A 27,722-nucleotide genomic window follows, 5' to 3' on the forward strand; every position below is an offset into this window, starting at 1 on the left:
ATGTATCTATTGCTTCCATCTATGTTTCAACAGGGCCATGCTCTTCCACAATCGCTGACTGTATTTATATTGGAAGAATATCTACAGATGCATTTCACTTCAAAGGCAAGTAAAGGCTGTTGTGTATAATCAGGGTAACTTCCTCAGTCTGAAGCCTGACCCATCTCCCATTTGGAATAAAACGATTTGAGAGCGAGTGAGCAGAAGTGGGTCACCTTTGTAGCTTTCCTGCAGAGCGCTCCTAACTCCGTCCCTGTTTGAAGGAGCCACGCATGTGACCACGCTGCAGGAGATGGCCCGGATGCTCACATGGGGAGAGAGGGAGGGCAAAGAAGAAAGGAAGGGTCAGCAAACCCTGGCTTCAGGGAGACCCCATCGCATAAATTGCTGAAAAAGCTAGAATACAGAAACCTACTGAAGCACAGTGGACAGCGTGGATTCGTGACTGTTACAGCCCTGAATTGTCCCTAAACAACACTGCTGTCTTTGGAGCCCCGTAACGTCCTGTTCTGATTTTACTTAAAGATATAAATGAAGCAGAAGGAAAACCACATACGTTAATATCATATGAAGTCACATGGAAGATGCGACAGCTTATCATTCTGGCCATTAAAAGGGAGAGACCGATCTTTTCCCCGAGCCCTTTCTGAGCAATAGCTTATTGGCTTCTCCTCTGTGGGTTTAACTGACACCCCCCCACCCCCAATCCACACAAAGGGGGGAGTCACACGCCCAGCAGCAGGGGCAGCAGTGCAAGAGGAACGCTTAAAATAGTCCCGTAATGGAAAGGTAAACACGATCGCTTGGAATTTATGGGGTTTAAGATTATGGATCGGAGCCAAAGAGTGGAGCTGCGAAGGGTCCTTCTGTTGATTTTACGGGCCTTTGGATCGAGCCTTGTACACCTGCCCACTCACATGTGATGTGAGCCGCACGCGTCCGACGCTGTTCCCAGCTTCCTAACGAGGTTTTTGTACAGTTCTAGTCTAAGTCATCTCTGACTCTTACTTGTCACTTATGCTCATGAGCCCTTTTTATATACTATGTACGAGTGATTGCTGGTTATCACAGAGATACAGCGGGATAAAGCTCATCTGTCCTATCCACCTTTCAGGAGCGTGGCAGATAGCAGGACTATTGCAGATTGCTCCATGTCTATTTCAGAGAGAGAAAGGTCAGGAAAAAAGTGACCGGCGCATTCATCAGGTCATGATGAACACATAATTTTTTTAGATCTGTCCAGGAATTACTTTAATTTTTGGTAGACCCGCTCCATTACAGCCACCAGCTCTTACAGAGAGCACCTGGGAGCCCCAAGGTGGCAGTGAGTCTTCATACAGGCTGAGAATGCTCATTTTAAATTAATAACATTTAAACTTAAACATGGGCAATATTGTGCTGTTCTAAATTGGACAGGACAGCTTTTGGAGTCAAAATGTGACTTGCTGGCTATGTGATACCTTTTTTTTTTTTCCCCTCAAATGAGATCTTACTGTTCCGAAATTGAAGTGACACGGAGGACAAGCTAGGATGAAGCAAGGAAAACACACAGCTAATTCCATGCCTTTGGAATTAGCCTACGCCGGATATTGCAGTATTCCCTGCCACGGAAAATCCAACAGACGCTGTCTTCCAATTCCCTCCACGTAACCAGAACTTGGCATAACTGGCAAACATGGCGAAAGCATAGTTGAGGACAAACACGTACCTCTTCCACTTCTACCCACGAATCGGAGGTCGTTGAACCTTGCCACTTGGTTTTTCATGGCAGCCGTGGCGTTTCTGAGTTCTGCAGAGTAGTTTTCATCGTTTCCAGCCATCACTGTTACCAGCGTCCCATCGGGCACGTCTCCCAAGGCCACCACCTGTGAAATCAAAAGAAGCAGAATCCTGAATCCTCACCTTCTTTACGTGACCTTTATTTCCAGGTCCACATCATCAACAAGTGATGTGATACGATAGGAAGAAAACAGGAACAACAAACATCCATGCAGACTGAAAACCTGTGTGCAGAGAACAGGAATCGCTTCCGTTTCTGGTTTGCAGAGCTATGGAAAAGTTTTTACATCGACCGTGCAACTGAAATACAGTGTAACGTTCATTCTGACACAGAAAGAATACATTAAATGAGCTTTCCAAAATATACTTCTCTAATTGCCAATAAATAAATTGAAGCAACAGGAATGGATTCTGGTCTGATTTACATCAGTAGCATTACTTCTAAGCTAGAGCAAAGTCAGCACGACCATGGAAATGCAGAATTCAAGAGAAAACACCACCAAGCCAGTTGTCTCAGGGATGCAGGGGATCAGAGCGCCCACAGCTGCACCAGTTCCCTATCTTTTCTTCTCACAGCTCTGAACAGAGCCACCCCAGCCTAAATTCTGAATAAATCCATGGAAAAGCAGGCCTCAATCAAATGTTTAATTGCAACCTACTGAACAATTTCTTCTTTTCCTTTAGAAGCATGAAAGCAAATCGCGGACTTAAGACCTCACTGCAACCAACCTCACCCGCAGCCTAATGGATGGAAATTGCGATCTGAACTAATGAAACCTGCACTCGCTCAGACAAAGGCTTTTCACCTGGCTTGAAATGTTTGCACTGTAGCTCCTGGCTGCCAGCATCTATCAAACAAATATTTAGGAAGAACATGGGATTCACTTCGTTTCCGATGCGCTGCGCTGAGAGATACAGGGATTTCTGACCTTAAATTTTCTGACGTGTACCTAAAACGTCCACATAGAAAATTTTAATTTTATCTTGAACAGGACTGAATTTCCCAAAGAACTTTACCCTGCTACAGTTGAACACAGATGTCCGGTGTGTCTCTAGACTAATGCTGGCAAAGGTAAGGGCTTGAATTAAGTCCTCTGCCATACTTTTTTTTAGATGTCGTTGCTGATCCCCCAGTTAAGTCAAGTAGCGGCCTCAGGACTACTACCATGAAGAAAAAGAAAAAAAAATATCTAGCTACGTTTTGTTTCCTCTTTTACACGTTCTAAGAGGAAGTAGTCCTGCATCATGTCCTCTGAGTTGCAGCTTGATATTTTTCCTTCCTCTTAGCGTTTTCTAGCTTATGTCCATGCAGTTTGAATTGGCTCAAACCTGTCATGGCCCGGTCTTATTTCTGTTCACACTGTTCTTTCCAAACAGGATCAGGGGCTCCTTTAAACGATGGTTCTCTGATGCTTATTCCCCAGCCATCACCACCTCCCATAAGGTGAGGGAGGTCTCCAGCCTCAGGTATTTCACAGCCTTTCCTCCTACAGGACGCTGCACTTCTCACTTCAGTGCTCTCCCGTTTGCCACCAATAAACCTTATTTTCACTTCCACATACAAAGTTAAAATCACTGTGTCAAAATTCCCTCTTTACGTATATATTTCAACTTCCTCTTTCCCATCCCTCTGCGGCCCAGGCTTTTGGGGTTTTTGTTCTCCTCTGCGTGCCACGATGTGTTCCTGTGGCCTGTGCTCCCCTCAGCAGTTGCGCTTTTCACGTTTCTCTGATCTTGGCATAATCCAGACCTGCTATAAACATTGAAGCTAGGGAGCTTTCTCCTCGCACAGCAGCGTGTCATGAGGCACGCTGGCTCACAAGGTCGGCAACAGCGAACCCAACGCGCTCACCTAGTCCTTAAAAAGGTACCGTAAAACCTTAACGCATGCACATATAGGAAAGATGCAAGAAAGGGGGAAATCGGGGCATTACCCTCACCTCCCTGTGATGCAAACGCTTGCATGCCTGTTTAAGGAAGACAGAAGCTAGCATTTTGAGGAGCGAAAAGCCTTCGTGAATCCAAGGTCAGTTGTCTCTTGCAGAACAAGTGTTTTAAATCACCGTTTTCAAATTACACTAAGGGAACCCTCAGAGATAAGACACGTGAAGAAAATGTTAGAGGAAAAAAAGTATAAAAACTGCACAGCACAGAAAAGAAACTGGAGTTAAACGTCACAGGCAATAGAAAAAGAAACACAAACATTTACATTAGAAAAGAGACTAAACAGATAAGTTGGAACTTGCTGACTGCAGTTATCTCCGCTGTGCTCTTTAGCTCTGAAAAACAAATGTATTTCCAGAGAAGGGAGAGAAGTATCGCAGTTGCAGCGCTGCCGGGTATCTAAATTACCTACTCTTGCCGCATCAATCAAACAAAATTGGCCTTTTAAATTAAGATTTAGATTATTTCCTAACAGCATTTGGACAATGGTACCTTATTAGGGTTGTTATGTATTTTTCTCCGAGTTTCTCGGAATCTTTCTTTAGGAAAGAAAAAAAAAAAGCGCACGGAAATGATCTTTTTGGTTTGAAACTATACCCTGGTCCTAAAGGTCAAACGTAAGCGAATTTTTCTGAGGAAACGTGAAGAGAAACCCCCCTGACTCTCTCTTTTTATCGATGCAATGGTTGTTAGCAAATACTTGATAAAACCCGGCGCTTTTTTGTCAGATGCAGATAAGATATTGGCAGCACAGGAACGATCGGGACCGAATTTTCTAGTTCCCGTTCCAAATTGTCTTTAAAAAAACCTTTTAAAAACTCTTTTAAAAATACTTTTGCGAGTACCCGATATTTAGTAGAAAACCAATGAGGTTGTTTTATACGCGGCAAACTATTTCAGGACTCATTTCTCAGCGGTCCACGGTGGGAGAGAGTTATCTGGATTTGGTTTGGGTTTGGTTTAGGTTTTTTTCGGAGGGGGGGGGGGGGGTACGACGAAGAAGTTTACACGAGGAGCATCGAACCCCCGGCAAGACAGGTGCTTCCCTAGCTCACCATTCGGGAGCTCACAGGGAAAGTACCCGCTCCCGGTTTTTGAGGGGGAGAGGGGGTCATGGGTTGGATTTTAATTTTTTATTATTTTTTTTTTTTTGCTTGCGTATTTCTAGGTTAAACTACCTCGGTGTTACAAACGCTTGCTTTCTTCTGTTTGGAGAACCTGACCCTTTCCTCTGTTTGCAGAGGTTGGGAGAGGGCTCGCTACTTAAAACGGAGGGTGGCATTAGCTGGGCGGGGGCGCGGACCCACACGGCACACGAGGAATGAGAGCGGCGTCAGGTATCTCTCGAAACCAGCCCCCGGGGGCTGTTCTCTGCGGGAAACGTTCACACAGACAGGGCAGCCGCTTGCCGACAGAAGCCCCCCCCTCCCCTCTTCCGTCCCCCCATCCTGCCCAGGGAGGCGAGAGGCAGCGGGGTCCCGGTCGCTGACGGATCCCGGCGACTCCCGGGGCGAGCCAGGGCCGGGCGGCGGCGGCACCGCTTTCCGCCGGCGGCTTGGAGCGGGGAGAGCCTCCTCTTGCTGTGTGTGTGCGTGTCGTGCCTCCCCACATCCCCCCGCACACGCTCCGATTCCCCCCGGGGCTGGGAGCGCGGCCCGGGCGCGGCCACGCGTGGCACGGCGGGGAGCCGCCGCGGTGGGCTCCGACCCCGCAGGACCTTCCCCCCAGGAGAAACACCGGCCGCAGTTTGGGGACTTCGCTTATCTCCCTTCCCGGCGGGGCGGAGCAGGTTTTCACGCCTGTTCCGCACCGTAACTCTGCCTTCCAGGAGGAGAGCTCCCCGAGTAATTAGCAGCAGTTGCCTACTGCGTGGGTGACAGTGTAATAATCAATCTAAACGTGCGAATTTAGGGACTGACCCTGCCGATTAGTTCCTCCCTTTCCCCGAACTCATACACGTAAAGCACGACGATTCTCCAGTCGCAATCAAACTTTTCCCTAAAGCCGACTCCTCATGAGGCTTTCCCAAAGCTCTGGGAGCAAAACTGATCGATTTCTTCCTTCTCCCTCTTTCTTCCTCCTCCAAGAAGCTATCGGAAACTCTCAGGTCGCCTTCCGAATAAAAGAAAACCCACCAAACTTGCCCTGAGAGGGCCGCTGTTAAGCAGTGACCGCAAAAGAAAGCACGAACTTGACAAATCCCGACCCTAAATCTAACCCCGGGGCTCCTAGGGAGCTGGTGCAAGCCTCTGCGGCTCCCGCTTCGCAGGGGAGGGTAACGAGAGTAATTACCTTTCCCTTTCCCTGCTCGGAAGCGCATCGGCACCGGTAACAAGAAAGCCACCGCGTTCAAGAAGCTACAGACAGACCCGGGTCAAATAATAAAAGAGCGTGATCAAGCGGAGGGGTGCGTGGGGAAGATGAATTTTACTTGAACCCGGGTAACGGGAACGCAGGCCGGGTAAAAAAACGCATCACCCTCCCCCCCCCCCCCCCCCCCCGTCCTTCCCTGCCCGCAGCCGGCCGGGGGACATGGCTCGGCAGGGCTCCGACACCGGCCCCGCACCGCCTCGCAGCACCGCCGGCGGCGGCCCGTGGCGGGCGGGGAGGGGAAAAACCGGGGTACGTGCTTTTGCCTCGTCTTCTTGCCGCGGTTTTACTCGGCCTACGGATTTAGCGAGGGGCTCTAGAAACAGAAATCAAAGCGGCCCCAATATCTGCCCAGGCTAGGCCCCGGCATTTGCTGTTATATAAAAAAACCCAACAAACCACAGGACAAAAAAAGAAAAAGAAATAGAAAAAGGAAAAAAGAAAAAAGAAAGAAAGATGTGGGTTTTTCTAAGAGCCCCTGGGACCTGGCAGGGGAAGCCCGGCATCTCATCCGGAGCGGTGCTGACCGGTACCGGCGGACGTCCGCTGCGGGCAGCGGGTCGGCAGCGGCAGGAGGGTATCCCCAAGTCGGAGGCAACCCCCTCTACTCCCCCTCCCCGGCAGGGGCAGGCCCCAGGTGACCGCGGAGGGACCCGCCGTGAGCGGCTTCTGGGTGAGCCCGGGGCTCCTTCAGTTCCGGGACGCCCCGCATCCGTCTGCAACGGGCTGCGCCGGCATCTGGTCCCCACCCAGGGCAGCCGAACTCCTTCGCTTTGGCCTTACTTTTTTTTCTTTCCCCTTGAACAGAGCCACCTCTCACTACCCGAGTTATGAATGGGCCGAAGGAGGAGGTAGCGGGTGGAGGCAGCCTGCCCCAGCCGCCGCTGCTCGCTCCTGCCCGGAGCCCGGCCGAGAGCCGCTCCCGCTCATCCCGCGCCTTCCCACGCTGCCGAGAGCGGCAGCGAGAGCGGAAAGAAGGATGGAAGGATGGATGGAAGGAAGCGCAGGGCTGGCGATGCCCCAACGCTGGCCGGGTCCCGGTCCAGGTCCCGATCCGAGACCAGAGTTGGGCACTCCGTGCCTCCCCCAGCCGCGGTGCTCGCAGCCTGCCCTCCCCTCCCGTCCCGTTCCCTGCCCTCCCCGCCGTCCCACCCCGCCACCCGGGTCCCCAGAAGCGCGATTTTCGGGAGCCGGCGGACGTACCTTGAAGGCGATGGGCAGCGTCTTGTTGCAGCGCCAGTGGGTGGGCAGCACGGAGCAGAGGAAGTTTGGACTGTCGGTGCGCACCAGCTCCCCGGGGTGGTCCGCCAGGACCTCCACCATGCTGCGGTCGGCGCTGCGCAGCTTCCCCGGCAGGGCGCCGCTGTGCTCGGCGCCGGGCAGCGGCAGCGGCTCGGTCATCTTCCCCGGGCTCAGCGTGGTGGAAGGCGGCGTGAAGCGGCGGCTGGTGCTGGTATCTACGGGGATACGCATCACAACAAGCCTTTTGAGTGAAAGACCTCCACAGAGTTTTTACAAAACAGCGACACGAGCGTAACTCTTCAGCGATCTGCTCTCTGGGGACCAACATAAACGGATACAGGCTGCGGACCCGGGGGGAAACTTGCTTCTACGCCAGTCCCCAAAGTTAATTTTTTGCTGAAGGCGGCTGAGATAGCGAGCACGCCGAGACTTAACTCTTGGCTTCCTGGCGCGGCGGAACAGATCACGTTAATCCGATAAGCGAAAGGGTCGTCCGTGAGGGGCTTTACCGCGATGCCTCTGCATCTAGTCTGCGGCCGTGACGCAAAAAGTTACCGGGGGGAAGAAAGCTCCTTCCGAAAACCCAGGCACCGTGGAAAAAAAGTAATAATATAGGCAAGTCAAATACAAGACGCGGTCAGAAACACATGCAAAAACCTGGGCTTCCCAGGGGGTCAGTTGCCTATCAGTTTCTTCCAGGTGATTTCGCTACAGTCCCAAGGGGAACCAAAACACATCAGCGTCTTCCGTAGGCAAAAATCGCTCTTTAAGGGAGGGAAAAATCGGGGTCAGTCTTCAGAGAAGGCTGTACGCGAGCTAGACTTTCTGATCAAAGGTCAGCTGGCTACAACTGTATATAAATTCACGTACACACATGCACGCACACATATACTGTACTTCATAAAATATTTACAGTATAATCTGTAGAGAATTTAAACACAACAGGAATCCATTAATGTTCTCGGCAAGATTTTTTTTTTTTAAAGCAGCCTTGAAATCAGCTTCAGTAGTTCGGTTCGCGTCGCTCTAAGAGTACTCGTGTCATGACCTTTCAGTCATTCTTGCGCAAAAACAAGAAGAGAAACCCCCCCCAGAAAAAGCTCAGTGCGTGGCATTCAAGCTTTAAATCTCTGTCTTTGTACTTGTCTTTGGTATAACGTCTTTCATCAGCTTAAAGAAAGGTCGCGGCCGATCGCAAGCACTGAGGCTAAAAGGTCCACAGCTGAAAAACCTGGGTTTGGGGATGTTGGTTAAATTGTGGGTTCCCTCTGTGGTTTTGTGTGTGCAACAGCGCTCTCTCTCACTCACGTCCTGCTCAGCAGTCAAACCAACAGTCTGCAACAACTTCGGCAGTCATTGCCAATTTTTTTTTTTTCCTTTTTAAGTATCTGAGGCAGTCTTCCTCTAATTCGGCCACAGGAACCGGCTGCTTAACAATATTTTAACCGCAGCAGGTGGAAGCCTGCTTTCGGAAACATGGCTTTTCTCTCGACCGCCTCCAGCCAGCGGGATGGGTACTGCCAGCCTGCGCCGAGAGAGCCCCCACGCACACGCACACACCGAAAACCAAGAGCGAGCAAGCGGCAACAATTCAAAAAACCAAAACCAACCAACCAACAACAACAAAAAAATTAAGAAAGAAAGAAAAAAAAAAGCTCCCCAACCCAAGCAAACCCCCGCTGCTGCTGAACGAGTGCAAGCTTTCCTTCCGCAAAGGAGTGGGGAGGTGGCGGCGGGAGGGAGCGGGCGAGCCGCTCCGTGGGGGTCCCACGGAGAGAGAGACGGAAAGCGCCGGGGAAAGTCAGATCCCTCAAAGTTGCCAGCCAGGGTTAGAAGTGACGGCCTCCAGCCCAAGACGACGGCTCAGAGAAAGCGCATTTTCCACAGCGGGGATCTCCCGGGTCTTCACGTGAGCCGCCGGGAACGCAGGCTTCCAGCCGACCGGCCGCCCACGGCGCCGGGGCACCGTCGCTCCGCCGGGACGGGTTCGGTCGGGTCCGTTCGGGTCGGGCCTTTCCCGCGTCGCTCCGCGACCCGCCGCGTTGGGCTGGGCTGGGGTCCGCGCCGCCCGCCCGGCGCCCCGCCGCCCCGCGCCCGCCGCCGCCGCCGGGATGAATGGAGGTGGCCGGGAGCGAGTTGGCTGCGGCGGGCGGTGTGCGGAGGAATGTCATTCCCCCGGCTGCTTTGCATACGGGGAGGGCGCCGGCCAATCACAGCTCTTTCCGGGAGCAGCCAGGGCGCGGCCGCGGGCCAGGGGCTCCTGGAATTGGCGCGCCCGCCGCCGCCGCTACTGTGGGGCGCGGGGGGTGAGCGCCGGGTCGGCGGGACGCCGCAACCGCGCACCCACGGGAGGACCGCGGGCTGCCGCTCCCCCGAGCCCGCCGCAAGAGAGCCGGCGGCGGGGTCCGCCGCAAGCCGTGTGCAAGGGTGCTCCGCGCCTGGGGCTTGCCCCGAGGGGTGTTAACAGCAGCCAGAGCGGCGCGACCCCGCCTCTGCCTAGCCTCACCGCGGGTCCCGCCTGCCCTTCGCTTACGGACCGACCGCTCCTCGGGGGAGCGCAAGGTGCCCGCAGCGCCGCTGACTCTGCGCCGGCACACGCCCAGCTGCCCCCCCCCCTGCTCCCCCCCCCCCGACTCTTTCATCCTTCCCCACCGGGCGAGGTCCCGATGGGGTTTGCTCCGGCGGCGTTTCCTCCCCGCGGAGGGGCTCGCAGCCGCACAGCGGCCCGGCGGCACCGGGAGCCCCGAAGCAACCACCGCCTGGCTGGCCTCCCCTCTCCCGCCCCGCTGCATCCCGCCCCCCACGGACCAGGACGCGGCCCCGAGGTGTTGCTCGTCGCGCCCGACATGTAGGGGCGACCGCCAGCCCCCGAGCCGGGGAACGCTGCCCCTGGCACAGCCGAGCCACAGGCCGTGCCCCCCGGTAGCACCGCCGAGGCCGAAGCCAGGCCGGCGGACGGGCAGCGCCGCACGGGCAGCAAGCGGGCCGCCGGCGCCTGCCTCGCCCGCCGGCCCTGGGCCGGTAGTGAGGATGCTGGGTGGAGGCGTGTCTGTCCTCTCGGGTTGGGGTTTTGGTTGGGTTTTTTTTTTTTTCTTCATGTTGTTGTTGTCGGTTTGGTGCTTCTCTTTTTAATTTTTTTTTTTTTTTTTTTTGGTGCTGGTCGCGAATGTGGCGGGTTCGCCGCTGGCGCAAGCCGGGCTGGGGACGGGGCGATCCCGATCGGCGGCCGCCGTGGCGGCGGGAGCCCCCGCCCGTGTCCCCGTCGCGCTCTTGGCACAGGCTTGGGGTTCCCTTCCGTGAAATTTCACACCCCTCGTTCGCCCCTGTGTCCCCTCCCTGTCGCGGTCCCCCCGTGTCCGCGCCGGTACGCACTCCCCCCTCCCCGCAAGCCACCCGCGGGACGCCTCCTTCACCGCCTCCGCCAGCTCAGCAGCCGCGGCGGCCGGCCGCGCTCCCCCGGGGCCGGGAGGGCTTTGAAGGGGAGCCACGACAGCTGCGGCAGGGTGGGCGGGTGGGTCGGTGTGCGTGCGTGTGTGGGGAGGGGGGGAAGGTGGGTGGCGCAACCGCGGAGGGGACAGCAGCGGGGCCGGCTCCCGCCGCGGGGACCCGGGCTCGGAAAGGGAAACGGGCCGGCGCTGCTGCCCGGCTGCCGGGCCTTGAGCAAGGCGGCAGCGGCCTCGGGGACAGCCCTCGGTGCAGCTCCGCGAAGAAGCCGGCAGAGGGGGCCCGCAGCCCGCCGTCGGCCCGGCGGAGGGCTGCTCGGGAGGGAGGGCCGCGGGGCGACCCCCGGGGAGGGTGGCCGCTGCCTGCTCGACCCGTCACGGCCAGCACCGCCCGTCCCCGCCAGAGCCCACGGGGACCACAGCCCTGCGAAGGCGCGACCCGCCGCATCCCCTGAGACGCGGCACCCCGGGGAGAGCCGCCGGTGCCGGAGGGTGGGTGCCGGGGGCTCCCGGCCAGCAGCCTCGCAAGGCACCCACCCTCCGGCACCGGCGGCTCTCCCCCACCGCGGGACTCGCAGAGTGGGGGCGTAGAGAAGACAGAGGGGAATCCTCGGTTTTGCCGACACCCGCTTTGGGAGCGCGGAGGAGTTGGGAAAACAACTCTTCAGGACGCGTCTTGGCACCCCGCGACCCGGGAACGGGGGGGCGACGACGGGGGGGGGGGGGGGGGACGACACACACGACACGGGAGCGGAGCGAGCTCCCGCCGTTTAAGCTACGCGGCTCACACGCAACGTAAACTGAAAGCGATCCGAGTGCCCTGGGTGAGAGGAAGCGGCTTTCGCCTCCCCGGAGCCTGCCGTCGGGGAGAGGGATGCTCCCGGGAGCGCTGCGGGACAGGGCTCCTTGCGCGGAGACCCACCCGCGCAGCGCAACTCCCGGCTTCCACGAAATTTACGGCGCTAGCGCCAGGCTTAGGCTTCCTCGCACCCCTCCTGCGAGGGTAAGAAGCGCTTTCACAACCTCTGCGAGGGAGTCCAAGGCTTCCGCTGCCTCCCTCAGCCCCGCCGGCCCTTTGCGGGGAAACCGCTGAGGCGGCGCCGGGCCCTGGGGGTGCCCATCCCGGGGGCCGCCCGTCCGCGCCGGGGGGTTACGGCTTCATCTTCGCATGAGTTGCCCCCCTTCTCCTCCTTCCCCTCGGCTGAAGGACGCGGGGATGGTTTTCTGTCGTGTCCTTGCCCCGTCCCTCCCCCTCGAAATACCCCAAACAACCAACAACAAACCAACAACCAAACCACAATCCCAACACCACCCAAAAAGGCGCAGCGGTGGGGGCGCGGGCCGGGCAGGGGGGCACCGCGGGGGTGGCAGCGGCTCAGCCAGCACTCCCGCCGCACTTGCAACAGGTCCCTGTTTTTAAAGGAGGCGAGTTCGGTGCAGAAAGCTATTTCTTTCACACCAAGTTTCTATGGTCGGTGCCTGGGTTTATTTTCTTTCTTTCTCTTTTCTTTTTTTTTTTTCTTTTTAATTCCGTCTCGCACACGGTTACTTCTTTGTTGTGTGAAATTACCGCGAATTTAAAATATTAGGGAGAGGTTTCAGTCTGTTTTAAGGAAAAAAAAAACCCCTCTACAGGCATATGGGTGTTGTAAACCGCAGGTTAAAAGCCGTCTGGGGTATATTAGTGGCCGATAACTTTTTACGGGCATTGTAGAGATAAGAAGAATTATTTTCTTGATGTACATACATCTACATACATCGCCCGAAATGTGAAAATACGCGTGTCGTGTTTCGGGATTTTTTTCCTCCCCCCGCTTTTTTTTTAATAATGAAGAGTGAGGAAGCATTTTACATTTAAATTAATGAATGCGTTGGGCTGAATTTCACTCACTGCTTTGCATCCCGACTTAACCTGAACTCCTTCTTGTAAATACAAATTAAACCCAATCCATTGCACACACGGATAGTCAGAAAGATAGGAAATGCCAGAAAATACTACATGCTTACATTTTTCTATAACTTAGCAGCGTGACCAATGCTGAAGGACAGTAATGTAGGCTAAAGGTGACGATATTCTTTTTTAACTGCACACAAGCCAAGCTTTTGCAAGGTAAATTAAAGAGTTAAGTAAGAGAGGGGGAATACCGGGGTGAGGATATTTTGGTACAGATTGAGCTGTGCATTTTTCATGCCCATTAACACTTACTACATGTGGATTGTTGGGGGTGGGTTTTTTGAGGTTTTTTTGTGGGGTTTGGAGGGGGGGAGAATTTAGTTTATTTAGCAAATTTTGTTTTTCGTCTTCCTTATACTTCTATTTTTGTGTGACAAAGAGAGTAACTCTCAGAGGATTTCACTGTCCCTTTACTATAACTTGTGCAGGTATTCTGGAAGAATAGGAACTAATGAGCTAAGCATCTTGCGGGATTATCAGGGACAAGTCAAAGTAAGGAAATTATGTATTTAAAGCTGATCCTTCTTCTCCCATGGTAAGACTTTCTAGCCTCCCTAGGATGACAGAGACAGTCAGTCGTCTGAGCAGGAATCCTTTAGAAGCGGAAATCACAACTGGTGGTGTAACTTCACCGACTCACATTCAGCGCTGCTTACGTTTGTATTTTGACATCAATTTATTACCGCCGTAAACAAACCACAAGCGAACCTCTATCTGCCATGCCCTGCCTCTGTCATACAGGATTACTCGACCACAAAGCACCAAGCTTTTTACATAGACAGTTAAGAAAGAGCTTCAGAAATACGAGAGAGGGAGCAACGATGAATTTTAAACAGCCTAAATTGCAAAGGGTGAATTAGAGCCTGAAGAGAGTGCAAGTTCCCACTCCACAGGTAAATATTCCCATGCCAAGTAGGGACAGGACACTTGTTTGCAAGGGATCTCTGCAGGACAGGAGAAAACTTGCACAAGGCAGGCAACAAAACATTTTGTTAAAGGAGAACGAAAAGGCAGACTGTAACAGAGCTGGTGTATGCTTCGTGTGAGCACAAACTGAGAGAACTGGCAACAGACCTTCATCTTGCCAACGCTTAGGAAACACGCCCGTCCTCATTCTTAGTGGTGTTTCTGCTGAATGCAATAAAAATCTCTTTGGGGAATGCAATTATATGTGCACTTAATTGTTTGGAGTATCTGGGCTTAGCGCGGCATTATTCAGTGGGGCAGCTCCTGCCTCTTGCACCTGAATTCATTTGCTAAATATATTAAGACACTCTTAAAGATGTTTATAGTGGCGTAAGCGTGCCTGCCTTCTGCTAGCGATGAATCAGTGGGTTAATGAAATCTGTAGGGTCAGGCTCCTGAATTGCCCCTGCACACGTTTAGTGCACGGCAGTTACCATCACGGGTGATTCAACTGTCTGAGCTGACAGAAAGCCTGCCATAGTGTCAGACATTAAATTATTTGTGGACTATGGGAATAATGAAACTTTGCCCAGAGAAAAGCAGCAGCTGATAAGGAAAAGAACAAGATTGTTTCCCGCAGCAATCTCTCACATGTGATGAGGTAACACGTATTTCATCCTGGCATGTAAAGGGCACGTAGGATGCCACCAAAAATGAGACCTGAGGTGGCCAGCACGTGAGAATGGAAACATGGCCAGGGCTATGCAGGTGTATGATGTCTAACTTCCCCATTTCAGGGAGAGGGAACTGCCTAAACCCCTCCAGGGATCTCGTCTTTGATCTCTGTTAACTGATACAAGGTTATTCACTCTGGGAGCGGGGAAACTGGCTGCAGCTCAGTTTATGCAAAGCAGAGGGATTGTGAGAAAAGATGAAATAACATGTATTCGTTCAGTACCTTTAACCTGGGCATCTAATTACTTGTGACCTGAGTTTACCACTGAGGAAGTTCCCAAGGACTCTCCCTCTGCTTTAGGACTCACAGGTGGTAATTTTGGTCAAAAACCCACCTCGTTCTTCCTGGGCAGAAACTGTGAGCCACCTTCTTTTGAAATACAGCAGACCTATTGCTCTTGTCACTCAAAATATTTTAGAAGTTAGGCATGGCACCTGTTTTGAGGGTGTGGGGAATGATTTGCCTAAACGGTTGGCATGTTATTAGAGCTGTGCATAGCAAGGACATGGACCTACATATGTAAGGAGCAAGCTTTTACTATTTCACCTCCCTCATCCTTCAGAAACTGCAGTCCAGAGAGCTGCAGCTCTCTTAACTCAAACTATCAACTGGTGGCAGTAATGGGCAGGGAGTGGGGTACATCCAGGGAAGGACAACTTTCAGGAGGGGCTAAACTGTTTAAGTGTGTCCTTTGCAGGCCTATGGGTGGCTGCAGGTCCACGGTCTTGCTGGGTGAAGGAATGAGCCAAACTAATAGCTGAAGGAGGAGCTCAGACAGGGCAGAGCCCCAAAAGGATGGGTACTGAGGCATGATTTGGCCGACTCTCCCTACGGGCATACACTCAGTCTCAATGCCCAGCAATGCTGTGTGACCGATACAGCACCTCACTAGTGCCACCACACCTGGGGACATTTCTCCATGGGTCATTTTCCCATTTCCTCAAGGGGGAGATTTAATAATCATGAAGTTACCATGGCGGCAGCAGCCCATGTGGGTGTTCCCGCTCCCTTCTATCCTGCTTAATCAGGCTGAGTTTGTTTTGCTGGGAGCTGTGTTAAGGGCCAAGGCCAAGGGTGGGCTCAGTCTTGCGCTCACCCACTGCAGGTGTGTTCAGGGGTGCGGTGTGTGCTTCCTGCTAGTGCCCAGACCCAGGGGCCACGGAGCTAGGCAGAGGGCAGGGGGTGCTTCTTTCCTCCGCTGCTTTAATGAGCAGCATCCTCATCTGGCTTTAAAAGCACTTGCTCAAACATCTTCAGTGGGAGTTTTCTCCTGGGTCTTACAGGACTGTTGATAAACACGTGGGTAGGACTGGGGACCAGGTTAAATTGTCTGCTGCAAAAATACCTTTCGGCATTTCGCCTTGTGAACGCTCCCCATACCCATGCATTGGACGTGTGAAATGCACCGCCGTGCAGTCAGGGTGCCATGCCTTTTGCCTTCCTCAAAGCAAACTTGATTACATGAGAAGCAAGGGAGAGGCAATTCGGAGGTGCAGAAGCAGAGGAGGCATGTCTAAGGCCGAGGGAGCATCTGAGTTTACTTTCCTAGTGCTCAAATCCAAGGGAGGGCAACGGGTTTAGCCCTGGCTACCGTGTTACTGGCTGTGTATCAGTGAACTAGAGAGACTGCAGAGAAGGGCAACTACGGCGATTAAAGATCTGGAAGGAACTACCTATAAGGAAAGATTAAAGGAACTAAATGCATACATACAATTTGGGGCAAAAGGGAAGCCAAGGGGACGGCGTGACTGTGGTTTACAAGTACATGAAAGACAGCTATAAAGAGGAAGGGGAGGAACTGTTTTCATTAGTGGAAAATGATAAGACAAGAAATAACAGATGCCAACTGAAGTAAAACGAGTTCGGTTTTAAGAGCAGGGGCAACGCTGATCCGGAGATCAAATAGGCAGGAGAACGCGCTCCCAGGGAAGCTGCAGATTCAACATCGCTTGAACTTTTTCAAGTCGGAGCTTGACGAGCGCCTTGGAGGGGAAAGTTTAAGAAACAGTAGAAGTGAAGCCAAAAAGCGCCGGGATACAGCGCACGACCTAGAAGCCCAAATAATTCTGAGACCGCTCGAGAGGGCTGCGGGGAAGGAGTGCACACGAACGCGCAGGGCTTTCGGATGATTTCTTGCTCCGCACGGTTTCAGATTAAAAGGAGGGAAGGAGGAAAGGCTAAGCGAGGAAAATTAGTCATTTAATGTGATTCTGCTGGGGCTAATCCCTAGAGGAGAAGCCAATTACTTGAAATACTTGGGAGTATGGGGTGGAGAAGGGAATGGAAATTGTTGAAAAGCTGCCATCTGGTATAAGTACTTGCTGGTTTAGAGACTTAAAAAATACGCATTGTGTGCCATTATACTATGCTCATTACATGCCTAGATTAATGCAGATAACATCACCCACACCTAGTATTTTCTGTGGCATTTTATGTACTCAGGTTCACAGCATAACAACCCTCAGTGCTAATTGTAACTTTTGGGCGTTTGATCTTCTTGCTCAGGTAGGAACATACAGATGCCTCGTACCAGCAAATGGGGAGGGGAGAAAAAGGAAAGAGAAAAAAAGTCTGTCTCCTTTGGTTCTGGGACATTTAAAAGGAGCAGTAAATCTGACCTACTGGATGGCAGGGAACAAGCCTGGCCTAAGGAGGGTTCTGCAGATGGCACCGAAGGAATATAACTACTTATCCTCCCTCCAGACCCTCTGAGGGGGAGGGCATTCCAGTGGAGCAGGGACTGCAGCTCAGCTGTCAGGTGACCCCCAGTGCTCTGGGCAGCTCGAATCATATTGGAGAAGCCCCGATGATATTTTGATGTACACTGGGTACATTTCCCTCCCGTGCCCCACACTGTGCTCCTGCAGCTAATGGTGATGAACAGGCAGAGAGTCAGGCCCCTGAATGTACTCAGTCTAGGAAAAGTAGCCGTGGCACCAATAGGCAAAACGTAATGGTAGCATTCATGCTGCACCTCATCCAAATTAAATGGAATGTGGCTGCCTTTCTCAGAGTCAGTTTGCTTGGTTTTCAGTTAAAATTAAGTAGGAATTATAAATGATTGCAAAAGCTCCTATAGGATAGTAAACAGGAGATTGAGAGCCTGGGTGTATTCCCAGGGCAAAGCTCCTTCCCTAGGCATCCCCACTGCACTTCATGGTGGACCTGGGAAGTTCTGGGACATCATAGCCCCTTTAATGGGAGGCTCAGCCTCTGGCAGTAAGTCGTTGATTACAGAGGAGTTTTGTGAAGCAAACATTGTTTTTCAGCAGAGAAGCAATATCAGAACTTTGTACAAAAGCCTAAATCACTGCTAGTTTTGGCCCCAGTGTGAAACAGTGAAATTAAGACAGAAAGAATTTGAAATGCAAAATGCCTTTCCATTATCCCTCTAAATATGGGATTCATTGTTCAGGCCAACAGAGATGCTTTGATCCTAAGGAAAAGGAGCTCTTGACAGCGTAACAGAAAAGAAGAAAGGCAGTTTCCAGAGGAGGGTCCTTCCCTCCCTCCCTGGCTTGCCAGAAGGAAAGTTGTGATCTTGCAACACTTTGGAATGGAGTTAACAGCAAGGAGAAATAAGGATGCATCCTTCTTCCTATGTTACTTTCACCATTCAGAAACTGTGACAGACTGGAATGATGAAACAGGAAGTGTTCAGAAGATGATTACATTATTCCCAGTGTGACATTGTGACACTTGTGTCAGAAGGTGATATTAGTAAAGACATTCAATGAAGTACTGGCTTCTCTGCTCCTCCTGTCCCTTCCCACCCTTCATCTCCTGTTTTAAAGGGTCAGGATGGGTTTTGTTTTTCTGCTTCCATTTCCCCTTGTTCCATGACCCATTCAGGGGTGCTGGGCACTGTCCACACAGGAATGCTCCATGCAGCGGATTTGCAGAGCATTTACAGTAGCTGCCTAAAAACCGGCAGCCAGGGAATGACCAGGGTCTCTTCCCCAGGGAAGCTGCAGAGGGGACGCATTGAAAAGATATTGCAGCTGAAGATTTGGCTTGAATTAGATTGGATGAGACAGAAACAGTCTTTCAGTCTCAAATCCAGTTTGCCACTTTAAATACAGCACGTGGCATCAAGCAGAATCAGAAAGGCATACACTGCTGCCATGACACAGAGGAACCTCCCTGCCCCCCTTACCCACAGCTCCTGTGAGACTTCTGGCATCACTCTCAGTGTGACTGGGAGTCGTAAATCCCAGACACCACATTTCTGCAAGGAGTCACAGAGAGAGATTTGGCTGGAAGCTGCTCCTCACTCTAAACTAGACATCTTCCAGCACCTGTCCCAGATGATGGGGCTGGTCTCAGCTGCAGAAGGCCCTGCGAGTGCCTTCAGCTGGCAACCCAGCCCAGTCTGCATCTGTCTGCTCTCTGCTGACCAGCACGCTTTATGTTTAACCCTCCTCAGCACAAGAGTGGCTTCATGCACCCAGCGATGGCCTCACGCAGAAAGGGAGTTTGCTTCTGAGCTGTTGGCAGGATTGTCGTTGGGACTTTTACCACAACAGCACTTGATCGAACTGGGGATGGGGGAAGGAAAGCCCGACTGAGATGCAAAGGTGCTGTTAGCCACGTTCAGCACTGCTAATGCATTCCCTCAGCCACATCTCCTAAATTGTTTCTTCTCCACTTAACATCCCACCTGTGCCTGACTCTGCCTGTGCTTGGGTCTGAGCCTGGTGTCACTGGGCACCCACTGCCCCATGCCCAGGAGCTCATCAGCCATGGGACACACGGGCTAGCAGTTAGAAAAGTTTCAAGAATGCATGTTGGTAGATTCTCTAGTAACAGACCTTAATGAGAGTAATAAGAAGAGAAAATAACCGGATGATTTTGACCATGACTAACAACAAAAAGTCCATCTGAAAAAGCTACATACTCCTAAGGCAGAACCGGCATTTTGCCCACACATGAGAGCTTCTGCTGAACTTGACCCAGTAAGATGCATTTGCAATTTTAGATTGAGCATGTACTCACAGGGCAGGGCCTAGGGAAGAGCAGGATGAACTAGGACCAGCCCTATCTGTGTGTAAGGTTATACATTTTCTTTTGATTTGATAATAAAAGATTACTGGAAAAATCCAGTACAAGCATGTGCATGACATGCTTTATATAGGGTGCAGGCACCCAGTGTTGTAAGATCTCTCTGCATGAAGGTTGCTTCAGTATCAGCTGCTCAGGACTGTACATGGGTGCTAAATGCTACTTCTTTTAATAATCCTCTAGCAAAAGGACCCGATGCCCAGCTGGGCTCATTGACAGAGCAACGCCTGTGCTGGCCAACTGATCGTAGAACCACGGAATGCTTTGGGTTGGAAGGGACCTCAAAGCTCATCTAGTTCCAACCTTGCTGCCATGGGCAGGGACACCCTCCGCTAGACCAGGTTGCCCAAAGCCCCATCCAACCTGGCCTTGAACACTGTTAGGGGTGGGGGAGCAGCCACAGCTCCTCTGGGCAGCCTGTTTGATGGTGATGGCTGTGTATAATAGGTGGAAATCTGTCCTGGGATCTTTCTGTGTATGTCTTCCCTGGGTTGCCCAGACAGTTCTGCATGACAAGTGCAGCTAGATGTATCACCCTTCACTGCGTTCTTGCATGATTAATCCCACAGTGGCACAAGCAGGGGAAGCAGGAGGTCTGCAGGCTGGATACTGCACTCCTTTCAAAACATGTCCTCCCCAGAGCCAAAAGGCACCAAAATAACTCTACAGGTTACTTCTTTGGGATACTTCCCATAGCATGGCGCTGTCCCCTGGGTTTTATTTTTGTTAGTCTAAGGAGAAGTATATTTTCCAAATGGTTTAATTCCTTTCTTTTAATTCCTTATCTTTTTTTCAGTGTTACTTTCTTTTGGTACTAAAATTACAGTTGAACCCGCAAAACTGTTCTACAGTTTGATTATTTTAGGGGACTCCTAAGCTGATGCAAATGTTTGCAGGACCCTTCTGTGTCAGTTGGAGAAGCGAGGACTTTCCAAGGCATTCATGTCTATGATTGGCTGTTCTGAACTCTTAAGTTTTACCAATTTGAGGATCTTCTGGTAAGATCAGACCTAGTCCCAGAGCCCCAAGGATAACTCAGAGCAGGTCTGGATACCCATCACAGCCGTGCTAGAGTTATGTTAATTTTTAATTTTTAGGGAAGACAGGTAGTTCTTTAGCCTCAGCATCCCTCTCGGTGTCACTCTTGGTCTCAGTGTCACTCTCACTGAGACCGAGGAATTAGCTGTTTGCAGCACTGTCTCTGTTTCAGCTGTGGCAGTTCCTCCCGCTTTCCATAGTCTAAAACCTTATTTAAACTCCAGTGCAAATCCATACTTTACAAAATAGCCTTCAGGCAAGGTATGACAGCACGCCTCTGCTCAGATGGGTGGGCCTGCACCAGTTTACACCAGGCAAGCTGCAGCCCATGTCCAGTGCCGATCAATACTATGCCAAGGGTTCACCCTGTGTGGGCACCTTTTGTGGGATGCAGGAGTTTCACAGTGTTTGGCAGACAGGGCAAAACAACTGCTTAACTTGGAGGGAAAAAAACCCACCACTTCTCCACTGGTGAGGACAGGGAAAGTGGGGAGAGGATTCCTGGAGAATTCATGGATCCCTGAAAGGCCTGGGATGTGGCTGGACTGATCTCTTGCATGGCTGGTGCAGGGTGCCTGGGCTCTGCTGGGAACAGAGGAACAGCCACTAAAACAGAGGGGACATCCAGGTCCACCCCTGAATGGGGCAACCTGCAAGCCCTGAGGGTGACAGGGGTGTGACAGGGCATGAACCACCTCCCTCCCCTTGCTTTGGCTTCCCTTGGAAGAAAACCAGTGTGTGAGCGCACGGTGGGAGGTCTGTGGGGCGTTTCAGCAGCCCCAGTGACTCTGCCGCCAGCATCAGGTTGGCCAAAGCTGGGATCCCTGGGGCTGCTGAGCTGCAGGACTTGGGGGAGGTCCTGGAGCGGGGTGCTCTCTGGCTGAGGCAGAAGGTAGCACCGGCAGGGCTGTCAGCCTGGTGTCCCTCACCACCAATAATTGGATGTAAAATGAGCACAAATAATTGCTACGGAAGTGTTCCTTTGTTTAAATGGAGATCTTCGCCACTGCTCTTGGGTGGTGTTTTTCTCAAGCGTTCTTAATTTACCGGATATGTCATCTACTACCTTTGATCTCAACCACAGATCTCCCCCAGGTCATAATGAGGCACAGCTTCGTATCGAGCCTCTGCTCTCATTTGTCCGAGATGAGAGCTGTGCGCCAGCAAGGGAACTGAGTCTTGTCTGGGGAGAGGGAGGGAGGAGCCGAAGGGAGGCAGGTCTGTCCCCCCCCCCACGCATCCCAGGCAGCCTTCCAGCCCCTGACTCTTCCTTGCTGATGCCTCCATGTCCCCAGACAGTGACGCTGGGCTTGGATCACCTATGGGCTCTCCTCCTGTGGCCTGGAAGTGCCAAGCAGTAGGATGATGATCTCTCAGGGCTTAACAAAACCCAACACCTACCATCTCCCCTGAGCTACAAAGTCCTCCATGAGCCTGGTTCTCGGCTTACACCCCTCTAGCTGCGAGGCCCTGATTTGTATCAGGGTAGGTGAGAAGAACAGCTGTAATTCCAGACCTCTAACTTCAGTCTTGCTACAAATCTGCCCTGAAATATACCCTAACCTTATAGAATATTCAAAAGCATGAAATATTCTTGGCAGCAAGTCATAATAAATGGCTCCCTGAATACCAACTACAATGCACAACTCTCTTAAAAGGAAATTTGCTGCAGAGTGAACAAAGCTTAGCAAGATTAGCTTAAGATCATGTTCGTCTACTGCTTTTCCAGTTACAGATGCTGCGTATGATACCCGGTGACACAATGTGCCGTCTATAAATTGGCAAGTTTGTTTTGAAAGACAATTGGATTTTTTTTAGTCTGCTTTTCCCTTGCTCTTTTGCTCAGTTATGAAATTAGGGATTGCAAATGCCTTAGTTTCAGCTTTTCTAGGCAGCAGACATGTAACAGTATGTTTTAGCCTTTCTTAGCAAACACAAAGCATCCTCACTCGATTTTTAGGTGTGAAGTATCACCACTAAATCAAACTCACACAGGACAATACTAAACAAAGGTAGTTGCTCATTTTTTTAATGCACTGCACAACCTGTCTCTCACAGCATCCACTTAACCTGCAGTATCTTTGGTGTTTGTTTTGTTACCTGCAATGTCTTTGGTGTCCCACAGAGCAAGAGTTACGTGCATCTGTTAAAAACACAATCTAAATTACAGCAAATGTTTCTGACTTGACACTCACATTCGTCCTGGGCAAACAGCTCTAGGCAGCCCTTCTTGGGCAGAGGGGCTGGACCCCTCTGGCTCAGCCTTCCTGGGATTCTGTGATCCTTCTGTAAATTGTTTCTCATTCCATGGTCTTGAGCAAGCTCTGATGCTATGAAAAAGATAACCAACAAGGATCCCCATACTTTACAAAGCAGAAAGCATCCCACCAACACCAAGATTTCTTTTAGGCATGGGTCATAATACCCTGGACAGGTGGGCAAAGTACCGTCTCACCATTTTGCCTGCTTTTGGAAGCCTGATAAATCACCTAGTCACACGTTGGGCTTTTTCAGAGCTGGAGCTGCGTGTGAAGCTCTGCAGAAGCAAGCCAGGGAAAGGCCAGGCTTGTCCCAGCGGCATGGCACACGGCTGCTCCTCCGGCAGCCACAGCCTGCTCATCCCCTCTCAGCACTGGGGCGGTGAGTCCTCAGTGTCAGGTTTTCCCTAGCACTTGGGTTTATTGCAAAAATGCCTCAATGCCACCTTCCTGGGCACTCTGTGACAGACACAAATGGTGATTGTCTCAGTTCGGTGCCGGTTTAGAATGAGTCGAGTTTGGAGTTTGAGGGATTCACGGACTATAAATAACAAGAATGTTTGTCCCCTTGTCGAACTGTAAATGGAAAGTTTGCTGCAGTTCATGTTAACAGCAGCCCTCGGAGGAAGGCGCCACATAGGCTTGCCATATACACATAGGGTGGGAGAAAAAGTGAAGGAACCTTCAAGCGGGAATGAAAAATGATAGATTTTCCTCTCTGTTCCCAACTTTCACTCTTTCATCTTCATTGGATCTTTTAAAACCTGAACCATAAAAACAGCTACAACCTTGCTAATAAACCCCCTTTACACACAGATACCAATTTGGTTAGTTCAGTAAATATTTAGCTGAAAGGGTGTCCCTAGGAACAAAGCTAGCCCCAGCATTAGAGAAAAGAAACAAATTTTGCAGTGTGCCGAATATTAAAAAGAGATGTACGATGTCTGTATGGCACACTGGTTGTGCAAGAGGTGCCAGTGATGCAGGAAAAGGCAGTCTCACAGATCTACAGATACACCGCAAAATGGACCATGGCAAACTTGACAGTGTTTTGTTAAAATTCTTATTATTTTATCTAAAATACCCTTGCAATAAAAAGTTATCTTTGATGCTCTGATGGGAAAATTTTCACTGCACTGTCATTTTTGAGGGGTTAAAACCTCATCAAGCAGACAGTTTGTATAAAAGCATCACTAGTGATGGCAACCCTGGGACTCCAATCAATTGACAACATCCATTTGCACTACCTGTCCCTCTGCGATGGCTCCGCTGTGACAGACTTGCAAACCATCAAACGTTAAATGCCGTCGGACAGACACCACCATCCACCGCCACACTCAGCGGCACGATTCCTTCCGGCCTCGAGGGCACCCCCATCCCAAGCATGTGAAATGAAAACTGTTTTGAAGCATTTCCTCTGAAGAAAGAGGTTCAGTTAAGACGGCTTGCAACACACATAACAGACTAATGACAGCCCCCACACGCATTTAACTGCCCTGTGGAAGTCAATGCGCGCGCATGCACACAACGAGGGATTCCCTTATTTTGCTCCAACAGAAGCTCTATTACTTTAAAGAGGGGTTTTTTTTTTCCCCATCAAATACTTTCTAATACTTTACAACTGAGATTCTTATTTCATAAGAAGGCAAAGAAAAAAACTTTTGAAAAGGAAGATAAAGAAGTCTTTACCAAAGAAGCCAGCGGCCGCTCTGTTTTTCCTCATCAGGTACATGGTCCAGGATAGAGGAGAAGACACACCGAACTGCCCGTGGTTCATGTTTAAGTTTATGTGATAGCCAGGCAGTGACCAGACACTGCAAAAGACCAGCAGAAACTAAACAAGATGAGGGGAGAGCTCTTCCTTTTCACTCCACTCTTTCACTGCCCTAGAGATCATTATTTAACATGAGCAAATTGAAAAATGACATGTAGCCATACTTAGTACGTGTTTTGTTTTTTTTTCTTCCACTAACCAAACTCACATGAGACTTCCCATCTTTCCCTCTCTTCTCTCCCTCCCTCTCTCTCTCTTGTCTTTTTTTTTTTTTTTTGCCTCAGGCATTTATAGGCTAGTAATTTTCATTTGGCTTCTCAGATGATTTTTTTTTTCTTCTGCCCAATTAGAGTGGAAGTGGATGAAGATTTAAGTTCTTAGAAACCAGGTTGGGATTGTTCCTGTTGTCTCGGCCGATGCACTGTTACAAAGGCACAAGGATCTCCTGCCAGTAGAGAGAGAAATGATACTGATAATGACTGTTTCTGCAGACTTCTCCCACTCAGGGTATTTTATAGTCACTAAAGCCAGACAGTGGCATCATGAGAACGCCCTTGACTACTATGAAGAAGGGACTTTTTTCTTCCTCCCAGTAGATACACAGTGTGATTTAAAGTCAACCTCATCCCTCCAGTGCACAGGGATAATTTCACTGGCATCCCTGGGATGGGAATTTGTGTGAGAAATGGTAACAGAAGTTCTGATAGATCTGTAAATACAAGTCAGTATCTGCAAAGCTTGAAATGTCTGCTGTAGATGAAGTGATACATATCTCAGTTCTCCAGCGTTCAAGAGGAAATAAACCTTCCTTAGAAGCACACGAGCGTGCAAGTGCCACACACACTGTCAGAACCTGTCACATTTGTCACAAAGTGTGAAATTCAGGAATTCCATAGGGTGGTCATGAAAAGATATATGAATGAATGGAGGAATGGATGGATAGAGAGGTAGAGAGATGTTTTTAAAACATTGAACCAGACTCCAAAGTGAAGTCCAGATGTTGTGCAAAGCACACCAATGTGCTGCAGCCACTGAAAGAGTGCAAAAGGCAGTCAGGGGACAACCAGATCCTGGCTTGCAATGCAGATTTACAGAGCATCTCTTGTACCACAGCACTGTAAAACCCCTGTGCACTTAGTGTCCCACCTGGCAATCCCCTCCATCTCCTTTTTAATTTTTTTTTTAAATTTAAGGAGGGGAGTGTTGGCTAGGATGCAAAATGTATTCCCTGTACTTTTTCATTTCACCTTCTGTTAGATATTTTTCCTCCTAGGAAATAGATGGTCAGAGACAGTGGCAAATAGAAATAAAGTCGAGTAGTAGCAGTTGTATCTGGGTAGATGAAAATAGATGTTGCCTTATGCATAGCTGCTTATTTTTGGGGGGGCTGGGGTTTTCGTTTTGGTGGGGGTTTTTTGTTTGGTTGGTTGGGTTTTGGTGGGTTTGGGGTTTTTTTTTTTTTGTTAGTTTGTGGTTTTTGTTTGCATTTTCCAGAGTCCAGTATGTAATTTCTAATGAAATGGGGGAATGCACGTGAGAACAAAAGGCTGTGAGATTTGCTGCTAGGCAAAAACCTTGCATTTCAAGTAGACAGCACTGTTAGCATTTCAAATATTATATTCTATAAAAATCTTAAAGCCTCACTTGTCACCATATGGCTGCAAACCTACAGGCCCTGCAAACACTTCAGCACATGCAGCATCACCTGTGGGAACACTGTGCCTGTGCTTAAGCTATTCCAGGAACAGTCGAAGCCGTCGGTCCACAAGAGCAGGTTACGAGTCCCATGGAGTCACAGGAAGGCTTGTACCCCAGCCAGTGGGAAAGGGACTGTGACATGAAATGTACTTCTGGGAAAGGCTAGTCCAGAGACTGCTTGGGGCTCATTGGCCATTACTCTTGTACTGAGTGTAAAACCAAGAAGTGGTGTGATGTTTTCCTTTCTTCTGGACTTTGTCTTAAAACCGCTGGAGTAAATAAGGAGAGACCTGCCCAAGAAATGTACTCCTTTTCCTAAGGAAGATAATGGAAAAAGGGTGGGAAAAAAAAGAAAGAAAAAGAAAGAAGAAACCCCCACGGAAAGCCCGGTGATATGAAATGAAACAGCACAATCTGTACCACTCTAGCAACTCTTACACAATCCTGGGTTATGACATTATTCAACTGCCACAGGAGGACTGCGAGAGACCTCAGGCAAATGTTTCATCAACTGCACAGCAAGATGTTTCCTGGGCTTTGCCGACAGTGGTTCAGCAGAGATGCAATAGCCCCTCTGTTACAGGGCAGATAAAGCACCCCCACTAGCTGCTATCTTCAGAAGCTAACACTACAGAAAAGGTTCCTTCTTTCCATCCCTCCATAAAGTGCTAGGTTTGAGCTTTTGAAATGTACAGACCTTCAGTCCTCATCTCTCTCATGTTGTTTGGGTTTTTTTTATTATCAGTTTTCACCTTCCTTTTCCTATTGTTTGTTGCCCATCTATCAGAGCGTGAGCACCTTGTGGGCATTTACATAAAGATAAGGAATTATGGGGCTGTGCGAGATACATGTATACTGACATCAGAGAGGATGGATCTCCAAGGAAAACTGAACTATGGACTGAGGTGGATTTGAGTTTATAGATAATAAATATGATATGATATGATAAGATATGATACTATATCTTAGTTGACAGAGAATTGAAGAGCTTGTAAAAAATTTTACTTCTTATTTCAGTTTGGTCACTTTGGGATTCTAGGAAAAAGCTGTCATTACTTTCAGATGAGTGCTTTTTAGTATGTGTGTGTGTGTGTGCACACGTCAAGACAGTCAAATGCACGCGCAAGTGAAACCCCAGCTAAACCCTAATTACATCAACTGCACTCACTGTCCCACTAGCCACTTCTCAGCTGTACGCTATGGTGTTAGCCTGGAGATGGTAGGGGGCAGAGAGGAGGTTATGGGAGCCAAGAAAAGAGGTATTCTTAATTTGTACATATGTACTGCGAGTGTTGCTCCAGCAGTAGCCCCATACTTATTTGAGGAAGACAAATTTTGGCAAGGTGTTAGTTTAAAAAATGGAAATGTGTTTTCCTGGAGGTGCTAAAGACCTGCAACTCTCATGGACTTCCAGTGAAGCTCTTGATGTTCAGATCATCTGCAAGTCAGGACTGTGAAAACTTTTTAATCTCAGTAATCTGAGGCATTGCACATATTTTAAGATTAGTCCTTGGGGAGC

General features: G+C 50.3%; 1 protein-coding gene across 2 annotated transcripts in view; it reads right to left on the minus strand.

The window, feature by feature from the left end:
* RUNX1 (RUNX family transcription factor 1) overlaps positions 1 to 27,722 on the minus strand; it is a gene marked incomplete at both ends in the record, with an annotated part of 169,060 nt that overhangs the window by 64,038 nt on the left and 77,300 nt on the right. For both annotated transcript variants that reach the window (XM_084268270.1, XM_084268269.1), the window contains 2 exons: positions 1,709 to 1,865; positions 7,297 to 7,550. In XM_084268270.1, the coding sequence (XP_084124396.1) occupies positions 1,709 to 1,865; positions 7,297 to 7,550 (411 nt within the window). The remainder of the gene's footprint in view (positions 1 to 1,708; positions 1,866 to 7,296; positions 7,551 to 27,722) is intronic.

Source organism: Gallinula chloropus, assembly GCF_964237585.1.
Source record: "Gallinula chloropus genome assembly, chromosome: 1".
NCBI lineage: Eukaryota > Metazoa > Chordata > Aves > Gruiformes > Rallidae > Gallinula > Gallinula chloropus.